The following is a 25,400-nucleotide window of genomic DNA, read 5'->3' as shown; positions in this document are numbered from 1 at the left end:
AGAGAGACTCAGTAGGGAGAGAGACTGATGCAGTGTGGTCAGTAGGAGAGAGACTGATGCAGTGTGGTCAGTAGGAGAGAGACTGATACAGTGTGGTCAGTAGGAGAGAGACTGATGCAGTGTGGTCAGTAGGTGTGGTCAGAGAGAGACTGATGCAGTGTGGTCAGTAGGAGAGAGACTGATGCAGTGTGGTCAGTAGGAGAGAGACTGATGCAGTGTGGTCAGTAGGAGAGAGACTGATGCAGTGTGGTCAGTAGGAGAGAGACTGATGCAGTGTGGTCAGTAGGAGAGTGGAGAGGAGACTGATGCAGTGTGGTCAGTAGGAGAGAGACTGATGCGTGTGGCCAGTAGGAGAGTGGAGAGAGACTGATGCAGTGTGGTCAGTAGGAGAGACTGATGCGGTGTGGCCAGTAGGAGAGTGGAGAGAGACTGATGCAGTGTGGTCAGTAGGAGAGAGACTGATACAGTGTGGCCAGTAATCAAATCTCCCAGATAACATTCCTTAATAATAAATAAAAAAATTGGGTGCCCCAGAGCGAGACATTTCACTGCCTAATATCTTCTGGGCAGGCAAGTGGGAGGGGACAATAAGTCGACCAGAGCCAGCCAATAGCCATGAGCTCATGCCCACTTACACTGATAGGAACCTTGAATATTTTTATAATGGTAAACGGCCTGAATAAACTATCTGATTTATCCACCATCTTTGGAAGTACAAAAGATTGGAGACTGAATCTAACGATGTTCTGGGCCACTTGGATGGGGGTGGGGGCCACTTGGATGGGGTGCCACTTGGATGGGGGTGGGAGCCACTTGGATGGAGGTGGGGGCCACTTGGATGGAGTGGAGGGGCCACTGGATGGGGGTGGGGCCATGGAGAGGATGGAGGTGGGGCCATGTGGATGGGGGTGGGGGCCACTGGGTGGGGGCCACAAACAATCTGAACATCATAAAGGGTTCCAGAGTTGCTCAAGGGTCTGCATACCCTCATCCATACCCCCTGCTGCAATTCTACACATTTTGACATGGGACAGAGAGAAGATTTTGCAATTTGATATCTAATTACATGGAATTCTACTCATTTTGCTATGGGACAGAGAAAGCCACTTGCCGTTTTACAGCAAATTTCCTTCTACACATTTTACCATAGGGTGGAGAGAAAGGTTTGCTGTTTTTAATATAATATTTGAGTGACTAACAAAATCAATGGGGGGCCCAGGGGTATGTAATTCACCCATGATTACAATAAGTTTAGATAGCTGGTTAGACTAATATACAGATCAAAAAAATGTCAGCTGACATGGGCTAATTGAGGGACTGACATAACGAGAGAAAAACTGCAGTTTATAAAATATCTATAACATATTGAAATGTCACCTTGTGTATTCTACTATTCTAACCCTCAACAGTAAGTTGATACCCCGACTGAGTCCCCCCCCAAAAAAAAAAAAAACTTAAACAAAAACATCTGTTTTGGAAATTGATGGGCCACCAGTTGCCCATCCCTGTTGTACATGAAAAGTGGAGTCAATCAGAGTGACCAGATGCAACCTGGACTCATGGGTAGACGTAACATAGTAAATGGAAACAGTCCAATTAGTATGATATGGTGCATATTAATTTGTGGATGTCCGTTATCCATTTCTTACGATATGTCACAAATTAAAATCCGTACGATATATTCCGAATGGAAATTAGTACAATAAGTTAAAAATGTTCATTTGCACGATATGGTATACATATACAAAATGTATGACACACTACGAATTCCAATTTCTTAACCTTTTAACCTAACCCTTTAAGGTTAGGTAATGGTTAGCTAACATGCAAAGTTGCTAAAATGCTGAAGTTGTCTGTGATGAAATTCGAACACGCAGCCTTTGAGTTGCTAGATGTTTGCGTACATTTTTGCCTTAAGTATCCTGTCTTATGTAACATATCATACTCATTTGAGTGTCCCCGGATTTATGTTCACTATGTTACTTCTAATCTATGCGGCCAGGCTGACAAGAAGTGAGCTGGTTCTGATTCATTGTATTTCTGAAGAACAATATAATAATAATATAAATTCCACTAATCAAATCAAATTTATTTATATAGCCCTTCGTACATCAGCTGATATCTCAAAGTGCTGTACAGAAACCCAGCCTAAAACCCCAAACAGCAAGCAATGCAGGTGTAGAAGCACGGTGGCTAGGAAAAACTCCCTAGAAAGGCCAAAACCTAGGAAGAAACCTAGAGAGGAACCAGGCTATGTGGGGTGGCCAGTCCTCTTCTGGCTGTGCCGGGTGGGGATTATAACAGAACATGGCCAAGATGTTCAAATGTTCATAAATGACCAGCATGGTTGTATAATAATAAGGCAGAACAGTTGAAACTGGAGCAGCAGCACGGTCAGGTGGACTGGGGACAGCAAGGAGTCATCATGTCAGGTAGTCCTGGGTCTAGGACTCGCAACCATCTCAAATTCCAAAGTAACGTGCTTTGAACTTCAGAGTAGGTTCCCTGTTAAAGGAATCATCTCCGGGGTGTCTATGGCAGTTGAGAATGAATACCTCAAGTCATCTCCGGGTGTCAATGGCAGTTGAGAATGAATACCTCAAGTCATCTCAGGGGTGCCTATGGCAGTTGAGAATGAATACCTCAAGTCATCTCCGGGGTGTCTATGGCAGTTGAGAATAAATACCTCAAGTCATCTCCGGGGTGTCTATGGCAGTTGAGGCTGAATACCTCGAGAAAATAATCTAAGGTGTGGTTGGTGCCCATTGCCTGAGGTGATTGGTGAATGGAGGAAAAGGGAAGAAGAAAGTCTATGGTTCTATTGTTTTTTGATAAAGAGCATCTCCCTACATGTGAAGCTAGGTAAGGTATCCATTCACCTCCCTACATGTGAAGCTAGGCTAGGTAAGGTATGGATTTACCTCCCTACATGTGAAGCTAGGTAAGGTATGCATTCACCTCCCTACATGTGAAGCTAGGCTAGGTAAGGTATCCATTCACCTCCCTACATGGGAAGCTAGGTAAGGTATGCATTCACCTCCCTACATGTGAAGCTAGGTAAGGTATGCATTCACCTCCCTACATGTGAAGCTAGGTAAGGTATGCATTCACCTCCCTACATGTGAAGCTAGGTAAGGTATGCATTCACCTCCCTACATGTGAAGCTAGGTAAGGTATGCATTCACCTCCCTACATGTGAAGCTAGGTAAGGTATGCATTCACCTCCCTACATGTGAAGCTAGGTAAGGTATGCATTCACCTCCCTACATGTGAAGCTAGGTAAGGTATGCATTCACCTCCCTACATGTGAAGCTAGGTAAGGTATGCATTCACCTCCCTACATGTGAAGCTAGGTAAGGTATGCATTCACCTCCCTACATGTGAAGCTAGGCTAGGTAAGGTATGCATTCACCTCCCTACATGTGAAGCTAGGTAAGGTATGCATTCACCTCCCTACATGTGAAGCTAGGCTAGGTACGGTATGCATTCACCTCCCTACATGTGAAGCTAGGTAAGGTATGCATTCACCTCCCTACATGTGAAGCTAGGTAAGGTATGCATTCACCTCCCTACATGTGAAGCTAGGCTAGGTAAGGTATGCATTCACCTCCCTACATGTGAAGCTAGGCTAGGTACGGTATGCATTCACCTCCCTACATGTGACGCTAGGTAAGGTATGCATTCACCTCCCTACATGTGAAGCTAGGCTAGGTAAGGTATCCATTCACCTCCCTACATGTGAAGCTAGGCTAGGTAAGGTATGCATTCACCTCCCTACATGTGAAACTAGGCTAGGTAAGGTATGCATTCACCTCCCTACATGTGAAGCTAGGTAAGGTATGCATTCACCTCCCTACATGTGAAGCTAGGCTAGGTAAGGTATGCATTCACCTCCCTACATGTGAAGCTAGGTAAGGTATGCATTCACCTCCCTACATGTGAAGCTAGGCTAGGTAAGGTATGCATTCACCTCCCTACATGTGAAGCTAGGCTAGGTAAGGTATGCATTTACCTCCCTACATGTGAAGCTAGGCTAGGTAAGGTATACATTGAGAATGTTTGTTGTCAGTCGAGAGAACCGGGGACGATGTGTGTGGAAAACGGTGTATTTTATGCTAGTTGCCCCAGTAAATAATTGTACAGCACAAGAGTCGAAGGAGTCGAAGAAACTGGACATATTGTCGCTGCGGCAGAAAAGTTGCTGGGTTTGCAAGAGTTCATAGCTGAAGACCTAAAAATGCTACTGGCAGGTACTGAAGATTTTCCACCCTCCCAGGTTCCTGAGCCTCAGTAGGGATTGGCTTTGCTGTTTTTAACAGAATAAAATAGGATGTTTTTGTTCAGTTTTTTGTTGTTGCCGTTGGTAGTCTGTATGGATTTCTCCCCAACCCCCAACTCCCACAATGCTCCTGTTTTGTGAGATCTTTTTGTTTTCATCCCACACAGTAGGTGGTGGCGTGCCCCTCTGTTTGTTTGCGGACTGCCATAATACCATAGAAGAAGAACAGCTAGCTACAAGACAACAGCGTTAAAATCGAGCTGGTGAGTAAAGCATCTACCAATAAAAGGGTCATCCACATGATGTATTTGGTAGCTAGGTTTACATAACCGTTGACACAAGATGGCACCAACAGACATGGTCACCCTAGCTCATAGTTGGCTATTTTATTTATTTAACCAGGAAAAGCTATGAGCTTCTAACTTTGCAATATTTTTATTTTTTGTGTGTTATTTGTAACATTATTTGCTCAGAACATTTTTTTGTATTATTATCTACAGCCGAAAATAACTTTTGGATATTAGATGAGCATGAATTTGACTTCTTGACCTGGATTCTTTATTTGAACTTTCTGAGACAGGTAATTATTTTCATCCCGGGAGCTGCACTAAAACACTGACGCCAGAGAAGAAGGAGCCCTAGTCAGACACAGGTGGTGTGCATACCATCCACCGCTTCAGAGTACATTATTCGTTAACGTTCAGTCCCTGGACAATAAAGAAGACAAGCTCAGGGCGAGGATCTCCTTCCAGAGAGACATCAGGGACTGTAACATACTCTGTTTTACGGAATAGTGTCTCTCTCTGGATATATTGTCTCCCGTCCATTCAGCCCGTCCATCGCTCCGACAGGAAGAAAGAATTCCCCAGGAAAAATCTAATCACATTTAATTGGTCACATATTCAGCAGATGTTATTGTGGGTGTAGCGAAATGCTTGTATTCCTAGCTCCAACAGTGTAATAATATCTAACAGTAATACACATGAATCTAAAAGTAAAAGAGCAAGATGTATATGTGATGTATAGATATTATGGACAGTATGTGGAAAGAATATTTTGTATATCTGTAGAATTCGTAGGATAGAATACAGCATGTACATATGAAATGAGTGTTCTCTTATTAAAGTGAGGCGGAAGGGTTTGTTTCATGATTAACAACTCATGGTGTGATTGTGGTAATGTACAGCAACTCAATTGCTTCTGTTCTCCTGATCTGAAATACCTCACCATCACATACCGACTGCATCACTTCATGAAAATGGTTTTATTTGGTCATCGTCACTGCCGTGTATATCCCCCGAGCCGACGCCGCAACAAACAACACTGGACTATTTATGGAAACAACAGGCAGCTCAAACCTGCAGTTGAGATCATTTGAACAACACATTTTTTATGAAATTAAACATATGCATTTTGTTTGGCATATTTTATCATCTCAAACAAACAATGCTATTTATCAGACTCACATATTTTATCATCTCAAACAAACAATGCTATTTATCATCTCAAACAAACAATGCTATTTATCAGACTCACATATTTTATCATCCTGTTTCCATTGCTCATCCTTCAGATGCATCTACAACTTATTTTATTGGAGTCCACCTGTTGGTCACAAGGTGAATTGGGGAAGGGAACCAAAAAATGTCTGCAGCACTGAAGGTCCCCAAGAACACAGTGGCCTCCATCATTCTTAAATGGAAGAAGTTTGGAACCACCAAGACTCTTCCTAAAGCTGGCCGTCCAGCCAAACTGATAAATTGGGGGAGAAGGGCGTTGGTCAGGGAGGTGACAAAGGAACCTGATGGTCACTCTGACAGAGCTCCAGAGTTCCTCTGTGGAAGATGGGAGAAACTTTCAGAAGGATAACCATCTCTGCAGCACTCTGCTAAATCAGGCCTTTGTGGTGGAGTGGCCAGACAGAAGGGGCGGCAGGGTAGCCTAGTGGTTAGAGCGTTGGACTAGTAACCGGAAGGTTGCAAGTTCAAACCCCCGAGCTAACAAGGTACAAATCTGTCATTCTGCCCCTGAACAGACAGTTAACCCACTGTTCCTAGGCCGTCATTGAAAATAAGAATGTGTTCTTAACTGACTTGCCTAGTTAAATAAAGGTAAAAAAATAAATTTAAAAAAAGCAGCTCCTCAGTAAAAAGGCACATGACAGGCAATGAGGTTCTCTTGTCTGATGAAACCAAGAATGAACTCTTTGGCTTAAATGCCAAGTATTACGTGAAGCATGAGGGTGGCAGCATCATGCTGTGGGCAAGTTTTTCAGCGGCAGGGACTGGTAGACTAGTCAGGCTCGAGGCAAAGTACAGAGAGATCCTTGATGAAAACCTGCTCCAGAGCACTCATGAGCTCAGACTGGGGCGAAGGTTCACCTTCCAACCGGACAACGACCCTGAGCACACAGCCAAGACAACGCAGGACTGGTCCTAGTACCCTGGTTGAGAACCACTGCTCTCCTCTCATGTCATGTCCTTTCTCAGCCTCCGTACTTTGTTGTCCCCGCCCCTTGGTTTCTTTTCTCCTGGAACGTGAACAGGGCGCGTTTGAAAAGCTAGTAGCTAATAGCACACTGCTAAATACAGGGAAATATTTTTCCTTAAATCGAGCTGGTAAGTTAAGTATTAGGTATCTACCAACAGTCATAAAGGTCGTCTAAACGTTGTAATTAGTTGATAGGTTTGCTTAACCGTTAGCTTGGCTAGCTACCTGCTCTGTTTAGCTTGGTAGCTAGCTAATTGCTCCTGCTAACTCATTTGAAGCTGTGCTCAAATTGAGTCGATATAATAATACAAGTATTGTTTTCTGCTGACTGGTAGCTACATGCAGATCGATTGTAGCTGTGCATAATCAATTAGTTACTGTTGTACTTGATGTTCCTCTTTTCTTAGCCTGTTAGCTAGCGGAATAATGCTTCCGGGTTGGATCCTTCAAAATAAAATCCCTCATGGGAACATTGAAATGTCATTAAATCGGTAAATAAATGTGTCACTGATATTGTTCTATTAACTAAAGATACAAATTCATTATACAAAAGGTAAATATTTGACACACTTGACTAAAATAGAATCGAAATATACATGTAGATATTGAATAGTGGTACAAACAGTTGTTTCACTCCATATCCTCCTATGTACACAGGTGACCATACAAGATCTGTTGTTATGAGACTCCAGTTCTAGAAGACTTGTGAATAAACACAGCCCTCTTGGCACACACTGATTGAATCGGCGTTGTTTTCACATCATTTTAATTCAATTACTTTGAACCAACATGGAATAGACCTTGAATTGACGTCTGTGCCCAGCGGGAGGAGAGACACATCAAACTTGTGACGGCTCCATTCAATAACTAGGTTTATTTATTATTGCTGTTTTTTTTTAAAAATCAAGAAACATTCTAACTCGACAGACAATATGAGTCAAAAGAAGGGAACATTGATGGATGAAATCGAAAAGAGTTTATGGAATTTAACTGAGGACAATTTACGCTCCCTTTGTGAACGTCATGGCCAAGATGCATCCGGTTAAAGGAATCGATCACCGCTCGTTGCGGCGTAAAATCATGGAGGAAATGTGGGACAATACGGATTCAATGAAATCGGTGGAGCAGGGAACGTCTTGGTTAGTCCAACTGAAAGAGGACATCAGAAGGATGCTGGAGGATGTTAGTGGTGCACCCGTGAGTCCCAGCAAAGCCGATGAAGATGATGATCCTGTAGATTGCGATGAAGAATGGAATGGAGAGGGAGGGGCTGGGTTACCTAGCAACAGGTTGGAGGTGGAGCCCATGAGTCCCAGCCAATCTGATGATGATAATGACGCTGCAGACTGTGACGCAGGGGACACGGATTGGTTGCCTAGCAATGGGCTGGAGGCAGAGTCCACGAGTCCCAGCCAGTCCGGTGATTGTGATGCTGCAGACTGCGATGAAGAATTGGACAGGGAGGTCAGGGATGGGCTGGAGGTGGAGTTATCTCCAGAGAAGCATACACCAGAGCAGAAGGTGAATATTTATTTTCCCAGTCAGAAAGTGAGTATTTCTTTTTCACAGTCAGAAAGTGAGTATTTAGTTTGTTTCTCAATTGCTTTCATTGATTCCTCAACAACTTATGCAAGGCTTTGGGAGAATATTGGATGTTCTTCCTCTTAGACTTTCTCCTTTATTGAGAAGGAGGAGGTTGAGTAAATCGAGGAATTGAAAGACTTCAAAGTTCATTGACAGGCAGGAGAGGGTTTCCCATCCTGATTAATTAAGTCTCTTTTTTTCTGATTTCTAGGACAAGCGTCGCCCACCGAAGACCCTGTGTCGTGCCTCTCCCAGTACCGCCTTAATCTGGGGTCTGAAGAGGGTGTCTGTGCAGCTGATGGACTGCAGGAAAACACCAGGGCAGAAAACCTCCAAGAAAACCCACTCCTGTCCTCAGTGTGGGAAGAGTTTTGCCACAAAAGACATTCTGGAGCGACATCTGCTAACTCACACTGGAGAGAAACAGAAAAATATATGCGCTGAATGTGGAAAAGTATTCAGTACATTTTCCAGCCTTACCAGGCATCTGAAAACACATACTGGAGAGAAATGTCATGTTTCTGAAACCACATGCTCTGAATGCGGAAAGACATTCAGTACACATTCCAGTCTTAGGAGACATCTGCTAACTCACACTGGAGAGAAACCGTACGTTTGCCCTCGTTGTAAGAAAGGTTTCAATGATCCAGGAAACTTGAAGAAACACCTTAGGAGAGCTCACCCAGGAGAGAAGTTGGGTGTGGAGAGGCTCTACCGTGAACCGTGTCCTCACTGTGGGGAGAAGTTTCCCACAAAGAAGGCTTTGGAAGAGCACCTGGTAACCCACACAGGAGAGAAACCTCACCAGTGCTCTGACTGCGGGAAGGGTTTCAAGGAATTGTCTAGTCTTAAGAGGCATCTGAGAACTCATACTGGGGAGAAACCATACATTTGCCCTCGTTGTGGCAAGCCTTTTAATGATCCAGGAAACTTGAAGAAACACATAAAAAGAACTCACTCCAGAGAACATTCCAAAGAGAAACCTTCCGAAAACAATGTTGGTTCTTCAGAACAGGAGGAGACCGTAAAGAAGCCAGTCCTTCATCCATGTTCTCACTGTGGGAAGAAGTTGTCAACCAAGACAAGACTAAACATTCACCTGAAGACCCACACTGTAGAGAAACCTCACGTCTGCCCCGACTGCGGGAAGAGCTTTGCTTTCCGTCCCTCCTTGACCAAACATCAGAAACTTAGTCATTCAGAGCACGGAGGAGTGAAACGGCACGAATGTTCAGTCTGTGGGAAAGTCTTTAATCAACCAGGAGCCTTGAGGTCCCATCAAAGAACCCACACTGGAGAGAAACCTCACCTCTGTGCTGACTGTGGGAAGAGTTTCTCTTTCAGTCATCTCTGAAAAGACATCAGGCACTTCACGCAGCAGGTAGTGCGAAGCCCCACATGTGCTCTGTCTGTGGGAAAGGCTTTAGAGATTCTGGATACTTAATAAAACATCAAGCCATCCATTCGGAAGAGAAACCTCACCTCTGTTCTGATTGTGGAAAGACTTTTGCATCCTTATTTACCTTAACGAATCATTCCAAATTGCATCGTTTAAACCGAGACCAATTCCAATGCCCTGAATGCAAGCGCCATTTCCCAACAAAGGAAAGGCTGACAAGCCACCAGAGAACGCATACCGGGGAGAAACCATTTCGCTGCTCCCAATGCCACAAACGCTTCTCTCACTCAAGTAGTTATCAAAGGCACCTTCGTATGCACACTGGGGAGAAACCCTTCATTTGCCCCCTTTGTGGGAAGCAATTTAACGACTCTTCGAATCTTAGAACACATGTTAGAAGACATAAAGGAGAGAAGGTAGGCAAGACACAGGTCTCTGAGCCATGCCCTCAATGTGGGAAGAGGCTGGCTTCTAAGGCAGGGTTAGAGACTCACCTGCGGACCCACACTGGAGAGAAACCTCACCTCTGCGCCGACTGCGGCAAGAGCTTCGGCTTCCACTCAGCTTTGAGAAGACATCAGAAAACGCAGCACGGAGAACAAGTAGCGAAGCCGCACGTCTGCTCTGTCTGTGGAAAAGGTTTCATGGAATCTGGAGCGCTGAAGAAACATGTGGTGACCCACGAGGAGAAACAGCACCTCTGCCCCGACTGCGGGAAGACCTTCAGGGTGGTTCAGGCCTTGTCAAATCATCAGAGAACCAAGCATCAAAAACGAACAAGGAAGTAAGAGAGAAGAATCCGTTCCTGTGCCTTACTTGCGGCCAGGAATTCAATTCAAAGCATAGATTGGTAATCCACGAGCGAAAGCACACAGGAGAGAAGCCTTACCAATGCTCCCATTGCGACAAACGCTTCACTGAGAAGTCATACATGAAACGTCACCAGACGGTGCACACGGGAGATAAACCTTTCCAATGCTCCGTCTGCGACATGAAGTTTTCGCATGGTGCATCTTTAATACGGCACCGCCTAATACACTCAGGTGAGAAACCGTACCACTGCACTTACTGCGACAAGAGTTTCTCTCAGTCAAATACGCTGAAAACACACATACTAACGCACACCGGAGAGAAACCGTACCAGTGCCCCGACTGCGGGAAGCGTTTCACTGAAAAGAAAGCCATGAAGAAACACCAGCGCAACACACACGGAACAGAGACACACAGCAACACACACGGGTCAGGGGCACACAACTCTGCTTTCTCTTTGCCTGGTAAAAAACAGAGATTGAGTCAAGACCGGAGCCCTCGAGCAAAGCCGTACCAATGCCCTGACTGTGGCAAGTGTTTCTCAGAGAAAAGAGCTCTTACGAAACACCAGACGACACACCGGAGAGACAGCGCCCCCTATTGGTCCGGTATACTGCAGCGATGGAGTCAAGACCCGCAACACTCTAATACTGACTCAGACTCTGACCAAGACCAAGACTGGACCTCTTTATAAAGACTCAGACCAAGACCTCTTTTTAAAGACTCAGACCAAGACTGGACCTCTTTATAAAGACTCAGACCAAGACCGGAGAGACTCAGACCTCTTTTTGAAGACTCAGACCAAGACTGGACCTCTTTATAAAGATTCAGACCAAGACCGGAGAGACTCAGACCAAGACTGGACCTCTTTATAAAGACTCAGACCAAGACCGGAGAGACTCAGACCTCTTTTTAAAGACTCAGACCAAGACTGGACCTCTTTATAAAGATTCAGACCAAGACCGGAGAGACTCAGACCTCTTTATAAAGACTCAGACCAAGACCGGACCACTTTATAAAGACACAGACCAAGACTGGTCCTCTTTATAAAGACTCAGACCAAGGCAGGAGAGACTCAGACCTCGTTATAAAGACTCAGACCAAGACCAAGACTGGACCTCTTTATAAAGACTCAGACCAAGACTGGACCTCTTTATAAAGACACAGACCAAGACAGGAGAGACTCAGACCAAGACTGGACCTCTTTTGAGAGACTCAGACCTCTTTATAAAGACTCAGACAGGGCCTCAGTATTGACCCCCAGTCAGATGAGCCCAGGACCTCGTTTAAACAGGGCAGATAGGATTGTGTTGTCTTGTTTTGGCCAGCAGTTCTTCAGGCTTTTCCCCTTCTTCACACTATGTCAACCTTCAGTATGCGAATTCTGCTGAATTTTGTTTCAATTTTGCAATTTTGTTTCGTTGCATGTTGTATTGAGACTTTTCTCAATTATATAACATAATATATATATATTTTTTTTTTAAAGAGTAATTGCACCAAGAGCATGAGAAGATCATTCTTTCAACCAAAGATCATTTGGTTGAAAACACCAAGATGATGAGATCAACACTCCATCTTCGGTATAAACAAGCTGAGGGATGGGAATGGGGGAAAACAACCTCAAATTCATAGACATGGCAACAGAAAGCTGAGGGATGGGAATGGGGGGAAAAAAGCAACCTCAAATTAATAGACATGGCAACAGAAAGCTGAGGGATGGGAATGGGGGAAAACCCTCAAATTCATAGACATGGCAACAGAAAGCTGAGGGATGGGAATGGGGGAAAACAACCTCAAATTCATAGACATGGCAACAGAAAGCTGAGGGATGGGAATGGGGGAAAACAACCTCAAATTAATAGACATGGCAACAGAAAGCTGAGGGATGGGAATGGGGGAAAACAACCTCAAATTCATAGACATGGCAACAGAAAGCTGAGGGATGGGAATGGGGGCTGAAACAACCTCAAATTCATAGACATGGCAACAGAAAGCTGAGGGATGGGAATGGGGGGGAAAACAACCTCAAATTCATAGACATGGCAACAGAAAGCTGCCCATAGCATTTTACACAGCTACCGTTTACAACCATTGGATTTAAAAATGGATTCATTTATTGATTGACTGTTCTTTGTCCTTCAAGATAACATTTCCACAACTCTTTAGTTACACACCAAGAAACAAGACAATTAGAAACAAGCGCCCATCCACCACACACATACCTAAGAGACTCAATGAACTTAAAGTATATTGACATGTTTCACAGTGGTGTATAGCAAATCACGTTTTTGTTTTACATTTTTAGGGCTCTATTTCGATCAGATCCAGTTTAGTGGTGTCGGAGGTAGAACTGCGTTAGAGCTGTCAAATCCATAAGCGTCTCCTGGCGTTATACCTCAAGCGGACATTGCAATCGGTTTTGCACAGTCACAGAAATCCCACGCAGCCCTTGTTCAGACGTTGGAGCACTGAAATGTGATGTGATCTACAGCCAGTTGAATGATTTTTAAATCCGAGTGTATTCTTTCTATGTATAGTCGACAGCTCCAACAGTTCCCTCTCAGAAGACACCAAAACATCTGCTATGTCGGTTGATGATCTCATTGAATCTAGGCCTAAGTGTATATACTTTGGCAGATGATATTGAAGAATGTTGTGTGTTTCAAAAGGCTGTTTTTGAGTCTTATGGAAAAACATCATGGAAACCGTGACAGTAAACCTGTTTGAACTGAATGCTGATGTTGTAGTTTTTGTCTTCAGTTATTTGACTGTCTGGTCAGTGGAAAGTTTTACAGCAGAGCCAGAGATGATCAATATGGACATCAGGACGACCTGGCATGGTGACTCCTTGCTGTCCCCAGTCCACCTGGCCGTGCTGCTGCTCCAGTTTAAACCGTTCTGCCTGTGATTATTATTTGTTATTATTAATAAAATAAATTATAAATTCTTAATATTACTTATTAACTGGCCACCCCTCAGCCTGGTTCCTCTCTAGGTTTTGGCCTTTCTAGGGAGTTTCTCCTAGCCACCTGTATTGCTTGCTGTTTGGGGTTTTAGGCTGGGTTTCTGTACAGCACTTTGAGATCAGCTTATGTACGAAGGGATATATAAATTTGATTTTAATTTGACATGAAGTGTATTCATTGGAGGTGCAGTTAGATAATTATATACACATGTCATTCAGACTAACACTGTCCAGATATAATTGCTCCTGGCGTTCTAGCCTGAAGTGCCAGGCAGTTGTATAATTATATACATGTCATTCAGACTAACACTGTCCAGATATAATTGCTCCTGGCTTTCTAGCCTGAAGTGCCAGGCAGTTGTAAAATTATATACATGTCATTCAGACTAACACTGTCCAGATATAATTGCTCCTGGCTTTCTAGCCTGAAGTGCCAGGCAGTTGTAAAATTATATACATGTCATTCAGACTAACACTGTCCAGATATAATTGCTCCTGGTGTTCTAGCCTGAAGTGCCAGGCAGTTGGGCGCCTTCATTGGCAGCGACGTAAGAAACATTTAAATTGTGATCTGGTCTGCGCCATCATACCAATGACCAGGGTTGGCACTTCACAGGCAAACTGACAAGACATTTAGAAAAACATCTTCCACTTCTAGAAATTGAAGGATAAACTGACTGGAGCTCATTTCTAATAAAAAACACATGATACCTTAAGGTTTGATTATAATTGTCAAGACGTAGGTGATGTGGATCTGTCTATACATGTTTGTGTTGGGGGAAAAAATATATACAAACTGAACAATAAGAAAACGCCTACACCGACAAGCTGAGACGTGACCGTGGATATAGAACAGTACTAAATAGATCCTACACCGACAGCTGAGATTTTCTGTATCCACGGCAAGGTTACATCTCAGCCGTCGCTGTCGGATCTATTTAGTACTGTTCTGTATCCATGGCAGCGTTACATCTCAGCATCTCAGCCATGGTGTAGGATCTATTTAGTACTGAATCTCAGCGTCGCCATGGATATAGAACACTACTAAATAGATGAAAAACACTACTAAATAGATGAAAAAAGGAAAAACACTGGATTACTAAGAAACGTTCTTTAATTGTTCCTGTTCATAAGGAAATATTTGTTGCGACATTTTTCATACAAAAACAGCGTATTCTTTAACGTTGACACGTTTTGCATTGATACAATATTTGACACAGTTGCAAGGGAGGACGTTTACAACGAGGGGAAAGTAAAGACCCCAAAAATAAAAGACATTTAAACGCCAACAACAAAAAAGTCATCCATACAAGTAATAATGCCACTAGACTGTCTGTTGTAGGGAAAAGACCAACCACGCCAAAAAAACACACCTCTTGTTGTTTCACAAAATGGCTCTCTATTCCCTTTCTAGTACACTGCACTATACAGGGCCCTATTCCCTAGTACACTGCACTACACAGGGCCCTATTCCCTTTCTAGTACACTGCACTACAGGGCCCTATTCCCTTTCTAGTACACTGCACTACAGGGCCCTATTCCCTTTCTAGTACACTGCACTACAGGGCCCTATTCCCTAGTACACTGCACTACACAGGGAGCCATTTAGGACACACTATTAGAGAAGGTTCTAGCAGGATCTATAAAATTAGAGGGGAGGGGCTTTAACTTTATACACTTTTTTTATTTTAAAAAGGAAGTTAAACTACATTTAAAATCCCACTACAGCACCAGGACAGTGTTACACTAGAATCAGTCAAGTGGCATTGGGGGGGGTTTAAGAGACACTTAATGATGGTTCACGATGAACGGGTCACGGAGGCAACATTTTTTTTTACAGTTAAAACTAAACCGGTTTGGCACCGGTAACAGACACAGTGAGGGGGAAAGATTTCAGACTCGGTGACAGTAACTAGGAGGTCGTGGAACAACGAGCCTGGCCTGGTGTTCGGGATGATACAACGTAGAAAATACACACCACACCATGACACGATTCCCTCTTCTACAGAACAAAGAAGCGCATCAAATCTAGATAGTGTATTTCTAGATGAATATTCTATAACGTTGATCCTCATGGAACACAGACCCTGGCTGTGAACCAAATGGCCCCCCCATTCCCCTATATAGAGCACTAGTTTTGACCAGAGCGCTATTGACCCTGGTTAAGAGTAGTGGAACAGAGATCAGGCTGTGAACCAAATGGCCCCCCATTCCCCTATATAGAGCACTAGTTTTGACCAGAGCGCTATTGACCCTGGTTAAGAGTAGTGGAACAGAGATCAAGCTGCCATTTCAGAGCCTGGTGGGTTAGGCGAGTAGAGCCTGGGTGTGAGTTCTCTCTCTCTGTACTGAACAGCTGTCAGTAGCGCCACAACATGCAGAGTGGTAACTACCTAATCCATCACGATACAGGGGATTTATCAATCAATCAGAAATGAAAAACAGTGCGAGCAACAACAAAAAAAGCAGTGAAAAAAATATTTGGGACACAATAATCCACAGTGCACTAGTTTGAACCAGAGCTCTATTGGCCGTAGTTAAAAGTAGTGTACTATATACGGATTAGGGTGCCATTTGGGACAGTTTTTTCTTTCCTAAAGAATATCCTGCTATACCACATGCTGAGGACTCCTATCATGATTTATGGCTTCGTTTCTCTCAGCCAGTCAGATAAGTGCAACTGGTTGAAACTTCAGGCCTCGTTCCAAACCCGGTCCTAGGGGGTAGGAGTCAAGTGGCCAGGGGTAGGAAGTAGGAACCCAGGTGGTAAGGAGCCAGGATCTCGGGTTCCATCGCTACCAGACCTGAGGTACGTCGAACAGAGAAGACGTCGTCTCTGCACCTAGAGGGAGGGAAAGACGAGACACACAGAGAGACAGTTCCCAGTCAGTCAACCTGAGGAACACCACTGGTGTTTCGTTGTCCTGGTGATGATGCTGCGGACCACTGTTCCAATATAGAGAAGCAGAGAGCAAACACACAGCCAAGCTGTTAGGTTCCAACTTATCAGCGTCTGGCACCAGAGGATGTTCCCTCCACAGATAAATTAGACTATTTAGTGATTTTTAAATACTTTAGACGGTTTGATTTCCTTCCAGATAAATCTAGACCGAAGTTCTTATTACTGGAGCCGAAAACAAGAGAGAATCTGGCCACACATTTTGAATTCACCAGCAGTAAAGGAACCTTGATATAACAGACACATCCTTTTTATTACCAGCAGGCTTGACTCCTGTAATGCTCTCCTGTCTGGTCGACCCAAGACAGACATTGATCAACTGCAAAACCATATCCAGAACGCTGCAGCGTGGGTACTGAGGAGAACACACTTTACACCGGTTTAAAAAGGTCTCTGCACTGGCTGCGAGTTTATTCAAAATGTTCAGATTCTTCTATTGATTTTTAAAATCAATCCATGATTTGTGCACCTCAATACAGGTCAGACATGCTTTTAAGTGATGTACCCACAGCAGGTCCCTCAGGTCCTCTGGCCTTTTAACTCTCCCAAAGCCTCAGACCAAGAGGCATGGAGAGGCAGCCTGTAGTAACTATACCCCAGCCTCTGGAATAACCTGCTAGAGAACCTGAGGGGGACCAAGAGGCAGCCTGTAGTAACTATACCCCAGCCTCTGGAATAACCTGCTAGAGAACCTGAGGGGGACCAAGAGGCAGCCTGTAGTAACTATACCCCAGCCTCTGGAATAACCTGCTAGAGAACCTGAGGGGGACCAAGAGGCATGCCTGTAGTAACTATACCCCAGCCTCTGGAATAACCTGCTAGAGAACCTGAGGGGGACCAAGAGGCAGCCTGTAGTAACTATACCCCAGCATCTGGAATAACCTGCTAGAGGACCTGAGGGGGACCAAGAGGCATGGAGAGGCAGCCTGTAGTAAATATACCCCAGCCTCTGGAATAACCTGCTAGAGGACCTGAGGGGGACCAAGAGGCATGGAGAGGCAGCCTGTAGTAACTATACCCCAGCATCTGGAATAACCTGCTAGAGAACCTGAGGGGGACCAAGAGGCAGCCTGTAGTAACTATACCCCAGCCTGGAATAACCTGCTAGAGGACCTGAGGGGGACCAAGAGGCATGGAGCCCTGTAGTAAATATACCCCAGCCTCTGGAATAACCTGCTAGAGAACCTGAGGGGGACCAAGAGGCAGCCTGTAGTAACTATACCCCAGCCTCTGGAATAACCTGCTAGAGAACCTGAGGGGGACCAAGAGGTAGCCTGTAGTAACTGTAGTAACTATACCCCAGCCTCTGGAATAACCTGCTAGAGAACCTGAGGGGGACCAAGAGGCAGCCTGTAACTATAACTATACCCCAGCCTCTGGAATAACCTGCTAGAGAACCTGAGGGGGACCAAGAGGCAGCCTGTAGTAACTATACCCCAGCATCTGGAATAACCTGCTAGAGGACCTGAGGGGACCAAGAGGCAGCCTGTAGTAACTATACCCCAGCATCTGGAATAACCTGCTAGAGACTCACCTGAGGGGGACCAAGACCAAGAGGCAGCCTTAGTAACTACACCCAGCCTCTGGAATAACCTGCTAGAGGACCTGAGGGGGACGAAACTGGACATTTTTTTTTTTTTTTTTTAAACGACACATTTGTAACTTTGCATTTCCTTGAGGTGCTTTTTAGTGGTTTGGTTGTTAGAACGTGGCTCTCACTCGTCTCACCATCAGTCTTCCTCATCCTGTTGTTCTTGCGGCTCTTCTTGCTCTGAATGGTTGAAGGCTGCTGTTGCCATTCGCCCGCCGCCGGATCACTAGCGTCGTCTCCCGCCTCCGACCCCGCCTCTTCCTGGATCGGACTCATGCTCGACGAATCAGACTCAGACCTACAGGAAACGGCAACCAAATCACAGGCGTAACTTCCTTCAACGAACACCCAGGTAGTTTCTCCAAGTTTTAAGGCAGCACTGAAAGTACTGGAGTCACGTGTTCAACTGTACACATCTTTACTTACTGAGTTTTCAGCCAGCCTTCTGACGTCTTACTGTCCACTACTCCTGCATACGTCCGTACACACACCCCTAGAGACAACACAGACCCACAGATCAGACCCACACACCCCTAGAGACAACACAGACCCACCCCACACACCCCTAGAGACAACACAGACCCACAGATCAGACCCACACACCCCTAGAGACAACACAGACCCAAAGATCAGACCCACACACCCCTAGAGACAACACAGACCCACAGATCAGACCCACACACCCCTAGAGACAAGACAGACCCACAGACCAGACCCACACACCCCTAGAGACAACACAGACCCACAGACCAGACCCACACACCCCTAGAGACAACACAGACCCACAGACCAGACCCACACACCCCTAGAGACAACACAGACCCACAGACCAGACCCACACACCCCTAGAGACAGACCCACAGACCCACAGACCAGACCCACACACCCCTAGAGACAGACCCACAGACCCGACCCACACACCCCTAGAGACAACAGACCCACAGATCAGACCCACACACCCCTAGAGACAACACAGACCCACAGATCAGACCCACACAGAGACAACACAGACCCGACCCACACACCCCTACACCCCACAGACCCACAGACCCCCTACCCAGACAGACACATCCCACCTAGAGACACAGACCCAGACCCACAGACCCCTAGAGACACACAGACCCACAGATCAGCTCTACACACCCCTAGAGAAAACACAGACCCACAGATCAGCTCTACACCACCCCTAGAGACAACACAGACCCACAGACAGACCACACACACCCCTAGAGACAACACAGACCACACCCCCCTAAAGACAGACCACAGACCAGATCCACCCCCTAGAGATCAGACCCACACACCACCACCTAGACCACAGACAGATCCACACCCCCCTAGAGACACCACAGACCACAGATCCCCTACACACCCTAGAGACACCACAGATCAGAACCCACACACCCCTAGACACACCAGACAGATCCACACCCCTAGATCCACCCACAGACCAGATCCACAGATCAGACCCCCCCCTAGAGACACCACAGACAGACCACACCACACACATCAGACCTGGAGATCAGACCACCACCCCCTAGAGACCAACATCACACCCCCTAGATCCACACCCCCTAGAGACACAGATCAGATCACACCCCCTAGAGACACCAGACAGACCAGATCCACACCCCCTAGAGACACCAGACAGATAAGATCCACACACCCCCACCACAGACCAGAGACACCACAGACCAGATCCACACCCCCTAGAGACACCACAGACCACAGATCAGATCCACAGAGACACCTAGACCACACCCCTAGAGACACAGACCCCCTCAGATCCACACCCCCTAGACACACCACAGACCAGATCCAGACCCCCCCCTAGAGACACCACAGACCAGATCCACACCCCCTAGAGACACCACAGACCAGATCCACACCCCCTAGAGACACACACAGACCACAGATCAGATCCACACCCCCTAGAGACAACACCACCACAGACCAGATCCACACCCCCTAGAGACACCACAGAGATCAGATCCACACCCCCTAGAGACACAGACAGATCAGATCCACACACCCCTAGAGACACCACAGATCAGATCCACACCCCCTAGAGACACCACAGACCACAGATCAGATCCACACCCCCACCACAGATAGATCCACACCACAGACACCACAGATCAGATCCACACCCCCTAGAGACACCACAGATCAGATCCACACCCCCTAGAGACACCACAGATCAGATCCACACCCCCTAGAGACACCACAGATCAGATCCACACCCCCTAGAGACAACACAGACCACAGATCAGATCCACACCCCCTAGAGACAACACAGACCACAGATCAGATCCACACCCCCCTAGAGACACCACAGACCACAGATCAGATCCACACCCCCCTAGAGACACCACAGATCAGATGTTTCTTGATCAGTGTTTGCATTTAAACATTTTGTTCCTGATTTGTACTCTGGTGGTGGATATATACACTTAGTTACTGTCTGTCTTCTAGCAGGGGAGTGTGTGTGTGTGTCCTTACTGTCTGTCTTCTAGCAGGGGAGTGTGTGTGTGTGTCCTTACTGTCTGTCTTCTAGCAGGGAGTGTGTGTGTGTGTCCTTACTGTCTGTCTTCTAGCAGGGGAGTGTGTGTGTGTGTGTCCTTACTGTCTGTCTTCTAGCAGGGGAGTGTGTGTGTGTGTGTCCACACTGTACTTACTGTCTGTCTTCTAGCAGGGAGTGTGTGTGTGTCCTTACTGTCTGTCTTCTAGCAGGGGAGTGTGTGTGTGTGTGTGTCCTTACTGTCTGTCTTCTAGCAGGGGAGTGTGTGTGTGTGTGTGTGTGTCCTTACTGTCTGTGTGTGTGTCCTTCTGACTTCTAGGGGGAGTGTGTGTGTGTGTGTGTGTGTCCTTACTGTCTGTCTTCTAGCAAGTGTCCTTACTGTCTGTCTTCTAGCAGGGGAGTGTGTGTGTGTGTGGTGTCCTTACTGTCTGTCTTCTAGCAGGGTGTGTGTGTGTGTGTGAGACACCTTACTGTCTGTCTTCTAGCAGGGGAGTGTGTGTGTGTGTGTGTCCTTACTGTCCCTAGAGACTAGCAGGGGAGTGTCTGATCAGTGTGTGTGTGTGTCCTTACTGTCTGTCTTCTAGCAGGGAGTGTGTGTGTGTGTGTGTGTCCTTACTGTCTGTCTTCTAGCAGGGGTAGTGTGTGTGTGTGTGTGTCACTGTCTGTCTTCTAGCAGGGAGTGTGTGTGTGTGTGTCCTTACTGTCTGTCTTCTAGCAGGGGTGTGTGTGTGTGTGTGTCCTTACTGTCTGTCTCTAGCAGGGGAGTGTGTGTGTGTGTGTCCTTACTGTCTGTCTTCTAGCAGGGGAGTGTGTGTGTGCAGGGTCTGCCTGTGTGTGTGTGTGTGTCCTTACTGTCTGTCTTCTAGCAGGGAGTGTGTGTGTGTGTCCTTACTGTCTGTCTTCTAGCAGGGGAGTGTGTGTGTGTGTGTGTCCTTACTGTCTGTCTTCTAGCAGGAGAGTGTGTGTGTGTGTCCTTACTGTCTGTCTTCTAGCAGGAGTGTGTGTGTGTGTGTGTGTCCTTACTGTCTGTCTTCTAGCAGGGAGTGTGTGTGTGTGTCCTTACTGTCTGTCTTCTAGCAGGGGAGTGTGTGTGTGTGTGTGTCCTTACTGTCTGTCTTCTAGCAGGGGTGTGTGTGTGTGTGTGTGTGTGTGTGTCCTTACTGTCTGTCTTCTAGCAGGGGAGTGTGTGTGTGTTGTGTCCTTACTGTCTGTCTTCTAGCAGGGGGTGTGTGGTGTGTGTGTGTGTGTGTGTGTGTGTGTCCTTACTGTCTGTCTTCTAGCAGGGTGAGTGTGTGTGTGTCCTTACTGTCTGTCTTCTAGCAGGGGAGTGTGTGTGTGTGTCCTTTGTCTGTCTTCTAGCAGAGTGTGTCCTGTGTGTGTGTGTGTGTCCTTACTGTCTGTCCAGCACCCCCTTTGTGTGTGTGTGTGTGTCCTTTGTCTGTCTTCTAGCAGGGGAGTGTGTGTGTGTGTGTGTGTGTCCTTTGTCTGTCTTCTGACAGTGTCCTGTGTGTGTGTGTGTGTCCTTACTGTCTGTCTTCTAGCAGGGGACCACTGTGTGTGTGTCCTTTGTCTGTCTTCTAGCAGGGGAGTGTCCACCCCTGTGTGTGTGTCCTTACTGTCTGTCTTCACAGCAGGGGTGTGTGTGTGTGTGTGTGTCCTTTTGTCTGTCTTCTAGCAGGAGTGTGTGTGTGTGTGTGTGTCCTTTTGTCTGTCTTCTAGCAGGGTCCTTTTGTCTGTGTGTGTGTGTCCTTACTGTCTGTCTGTACACCACAGACCAGTCTGTGTGTGTGTGTCCACACTGTCTGTGTGTGTGTGTCCTTTGTCTGTCTTCTGCAGGGGAGTGTCCTGTGTGTGTGTGTGTATGTGTGTCCCACTGTCTGTCTTCTAGCAGGGGTCTGTGTGTGTGTGTGTCCTTTTTGTCTGTGTGTGTGTGTGTTTGTCCTGTACTGTCTGTCTTCTAGCAGGGAGTGTGTGTGTGTGTCCTTACTGTCTGTCTTCTAGCAGGGGAGTGTGTGTGTGTGTGTGTGTGTGTCCTTACTGTCTGTCTTCTAGCAGGGGAGTGTGTGTGTGTGTGTGTCCTTACTGTCTGTCTTCTAGCAGGGGAGTGTGTGTGTGTGTGTCTGTGTGTCCTGTCTGTCTTCTTTGGGAGTGTGTGTGTGTGTCCTTACTGTCTGTCTTCTAGCAGGAGTGTGTGTGTGTGTGTGTCCTTACTGTCTGTCTTCTAGCAGGGGAGTGTTTGTGTGTGTGTGTGTGTCCTTACTGTCTGTCCACCTTTGTCTGTGTGTCAGGGGAGTGTGTGTGTGTGTGTGTGTGTGTCCTTGTCTGTCTTCTAGCAGGGTGTGTGTGTCCTTTTGTCTGTGTGTGTGTCCTTACTGTCTGTCTTCTAGCAGGGGAGTGTGTGTGTGTGTGTGTGTGTGTCTTACTAGTGTGTGTGTGTGTGTGTGTGTGTGTCCTTACTGTCTGTCTTCTAGCAGGAGTGTCTGTGTGTGTGTCCTTACTGTCTGTCTTCTAGCAGGGGGAGTACAGTGTGTGTGTCCACTGTCTGTCTTCTAGAGGGAGTGTGTGTGTGTGTGTGTCCTTACTGTCTGTCTTCTAGCAGGGGAGTGTGTGTGTGTGTCCTTACTGTCTGTCTTCTAGCAGACAAGAGTGTGTGTGTGTGTGTCCTTACTGTCTGTCTTCTAGCAGGGGAGTGTGTGTGTGTGTCCTTACTGTCTGTCTTCTAGCAGGGGAGTGTGTGTGTGTGTGTGTATATGTGTCCTTACTGTCTGTCTTCTAGCAGGGGAGTGTGTGTGTGTGTGTGTATGTGTCCTTACTGTCTGTCTTCTACAGGGGTGTGTGTGTGTGTGTGTATGTGTCCTTACTGTCTGTCTTCTAGCAGGGGAGTGTGTGTGTATGTGTCCTTACTGTCTGTCTTCTAGCAGGGAGTGTGTGTGTGTGTCCTTACTGTCTGTCTTCTAGCAGGGGAGTGTGTGTGTGTGTGTGTGTCCTTACTGTCTGTCTTCTAGCAGGGAGTGTGTGTGTGTGTGTGTCCTTACTGTCTGTCTTCTAGCAGGGGTGTGTGTGTGTGTGTCCTTACTGTCTGTCTTCTAGCAGGGGAGTGTGTGTGTGTGTGTGTGTGTCCTTACTGTCTGTCTTCTAGCAGGGGAGTGTGTGTGTGTGTCCTTACTGTCTGTCTTCTAGCAGGGAGTGTGTGTGTGTCCTTACTGTCTGTCTTCTAGCAGGGAGTGTGTGTGTGTGTGTCCTTACTGTCTGTCTTCTAGCAGGAGTGTGTGTGTGTGTGTCCTTACTGTCTGTCTTCTAGCAGGAGTGTGTGTGTGTGTGTGTCCTTGTCTGTCTTCTAGCAGGGAGTGTGTGTCCTTACTGTCTGTCTTCTAGCAGGGGAGTGTGTGTGTGTGTGTCCTTACTGTCTTGTCTTCTAGCAGGGAGTGTGTGTGTGTGTGTGTGTGTTACTGTCTGTCTTCTAGCAGGGGAGTGTGTGTGTGTGTGTGTGTGTCCTTACTGTCTGTCTTCTAGCAGGGGAGTGTGTGTGTGTGTGTGTGTGTGTCCTTACTGTCTGTCTTCTAGCAGGGGAGTGTGTGTGTGTGTGTCCTTACTGTCTGTCTTCTAGCAGGGGAGTGTGTGTGTGTGTGTGTATGTGTCCTTACTGTCTGTCTTCTAGCAGGAGTGTGTGTGTGTGTGTGTCCTTACTGTCTGTCTTCTAGCAGGGGAGTGTGTGTGTGTGTGTCCTTACTGTCTGTCTTCTAGCAGGGGAGTGTGTGTGTGTGTGTGTGTCCTTACTGTCTGTCTTCTAGCAGGGAGTGTGTGTGTGTCCTTACTGTCTGTCTTCTAGCAGGGGAGTGTGTGTGTGTGTGTCCTTACTGTCTGTCTTCTAGCAGGGGAGTGTGTGTGTGTGTGTCCTTACTGTCTGTCTTCTAGCAGGGAGTGTGTGTGTGTGTGTGTCCTTACTGTCTGTCTTCTAGCAGGGGAGTGTGTGTGTGTGTGTGTGTGTGTTACTGTCTGTCTTCTGTGGGTGTGTGTGTGTGTGTGTCCTTACTGTCTGTCTTCTAGCAGGGGGTGTGTGTGTGTGTCCTTACTGTCTGTCTTCTAGCAGGAGTGTGTGTGTGTGTGTGTCCTTACTGTCTGTCTTCTAGCAGGGAGTGTGTGTGTCCTTACTGTCTGTCTTCTAGCAGGGGAGTGTGTGTGTGTGTGTGTGTGTGTGTCCTTACCGTCGGTCCTGATCTTCTTGCTGCCCGTGTCGGGGTGTGTGTGAGAGTGCGTGTAGCCACTCCATCCGTCGCGTGTGATCTCTGAGCCTCTCCTCCGTAGGCTGCTCCTCCTGGATCGGACTGACGCAGCGTTTCCCCAACGACGGCCTGACGCCCACAACACACGGACCGCCGTCACATTTAAAACAACCTGCCTTAGAGACTCCATGGTGACCTTGTAGAACATCATTAACTTCTTTTAATAAGAAACAGGGACATTTTAATGGACAAGACGCCTTTCAACAACCCTCTTCCATTAAAAGTCCATCGAATTAAGTGTGTGCGTGTGCGTGTGTGTGTGCGTAAGGCGTGTACCTGTTGTGACCGTAGCTGTAGCCAGTAGGACCAGCACCAACTGTAGAGGGGGAGGTGTAGTGCGGTTTAACCCAGCCGTCCTCGTCCCAGGACTGGGTAGAATGGCCCTGGCTCTCCCTGACCTGCTGCCTGCCCTGGACATACTCTGCATACGTCTGGATACGGTAGCTCTCCGCATAGCGACTGGTGTTCATCGCTGGACACAGAGGGGGAATGGGAGTCGGGGTCAGAATTAATATAAAC

At 46.6% G+C, this 25,400-nt stretch overlaps 2 protein-coding genes and 2 long non-coding RNA genes across 4 annotated transcripts; 2 read left to right on the top strand and 2 right to left on the bottom strand.

The window, feature by feature from the left end:
- The first annotated feature begins 2,383 nt into the window (after positions 1-2,383).
- LOC121845750 lies at positions 2,384-5,437 on the top strand. Its single transcript, XR_006082759.1, has 2 exons — positions 2,384-4,542; positions 4,860-5,437. It is a non-coding gene; the product is annotated as an uncharacterized LOC121845750 (long non-coding RNA).
- Positions 5,438-7,801: 2,364 nt separating this feature from the next.
- LOC121845762 (gastrula zinc finger protein XlCGF57.1-like) lies at positions 7,802-9,707 on the top strand. The gene is made up of 2 exons (XM_042317652.1): positions 7,802-8,290; positions 8,565-9,707. The coding sequence occupies exons 1-2, from the start codon at positions 7,802-7,804 to the stop codon at positions 9,705-9,707; spliced, it is 1,632 nt and encodes a 543-aa protein (XP_042173586.1).
- Positions 9,708-14,623: 4,916 nt separating this feature from the next.
- LOC121845748 lies at positions 14,624-24,873 on the bottom strand. Its single transcript, XR_006082758.1, has 4 exons — positions 24,804-24,873; positions 18,504-18,570; positions 18,215-18,375; positions 14,624-16,369 (listed from the first exon to the last, which is right to left on the bottom strand). It is a non-coding gene; the product is annotated as an uncharacterized LOC121845748 (long non-coding RNA).
- Position 24,874: 1 nt separating this feature from the next.
- On the bottom strand, positions 24,875-25,398 carry LOC121845761 (poly(A)-specific ribonuclease PARN-like; the record flags this gene model as incomplete). The annotated part of the gene is made up of 2 exons (XM_042317651.1): positions 25,158-25,398; positions 24,875-24,950 (listed from the first exon to the last, which is right to left on the bottom strand). Coding segments are annotated over exons 1-2 (270 nt in total), but the record flags the coding sequence as incomplete, so codon positions are not given.
- Positions 25,399-25,400: the final 2 nt, after the last annotated feature.

This window comes from Oncorhynchus tshawytscha, unplaced genomic scaffold, assembly GCF_018296145.1.
Source record: "Oncorhynchus tshawytscha isolate Ot180627B unplaced genomic scaffold, Otsh_v2.0 Un_contig_1019_pilon_pilon, whole genome shotgun sequence".
NCBI classification, from domain to species: Eukaryota; Metazoa; Chordata; class Actinopteri; order Salmoniformes; family Salmonidae; genus Oncorhynchus; species Oncorhynchus tshawytscha.
Note: the sequence above shows the minus strand (reverse complement) of the source record. Positions and strands in the feature narration are given on the sequence as shown.

What these genes read in the sequence shown, in the direction of transcription:
- LOC121845762 (XM_042317652.1), top strand. Translation starts at nt 7,802, where the DNA reads ATGCATCCGGTTAAAGGAATCGATCACCGCTCGTTGCGGCGTAAAATC. An exon ending in AGCATACACCAGAGCAGAAG is followed by an intron (nt 8,291 to 8,564) that starts GTGAATATTTAT and finishes TCTGATTTCTAG; the next exon opens with GACAAGCGTCGCCCACCGAA.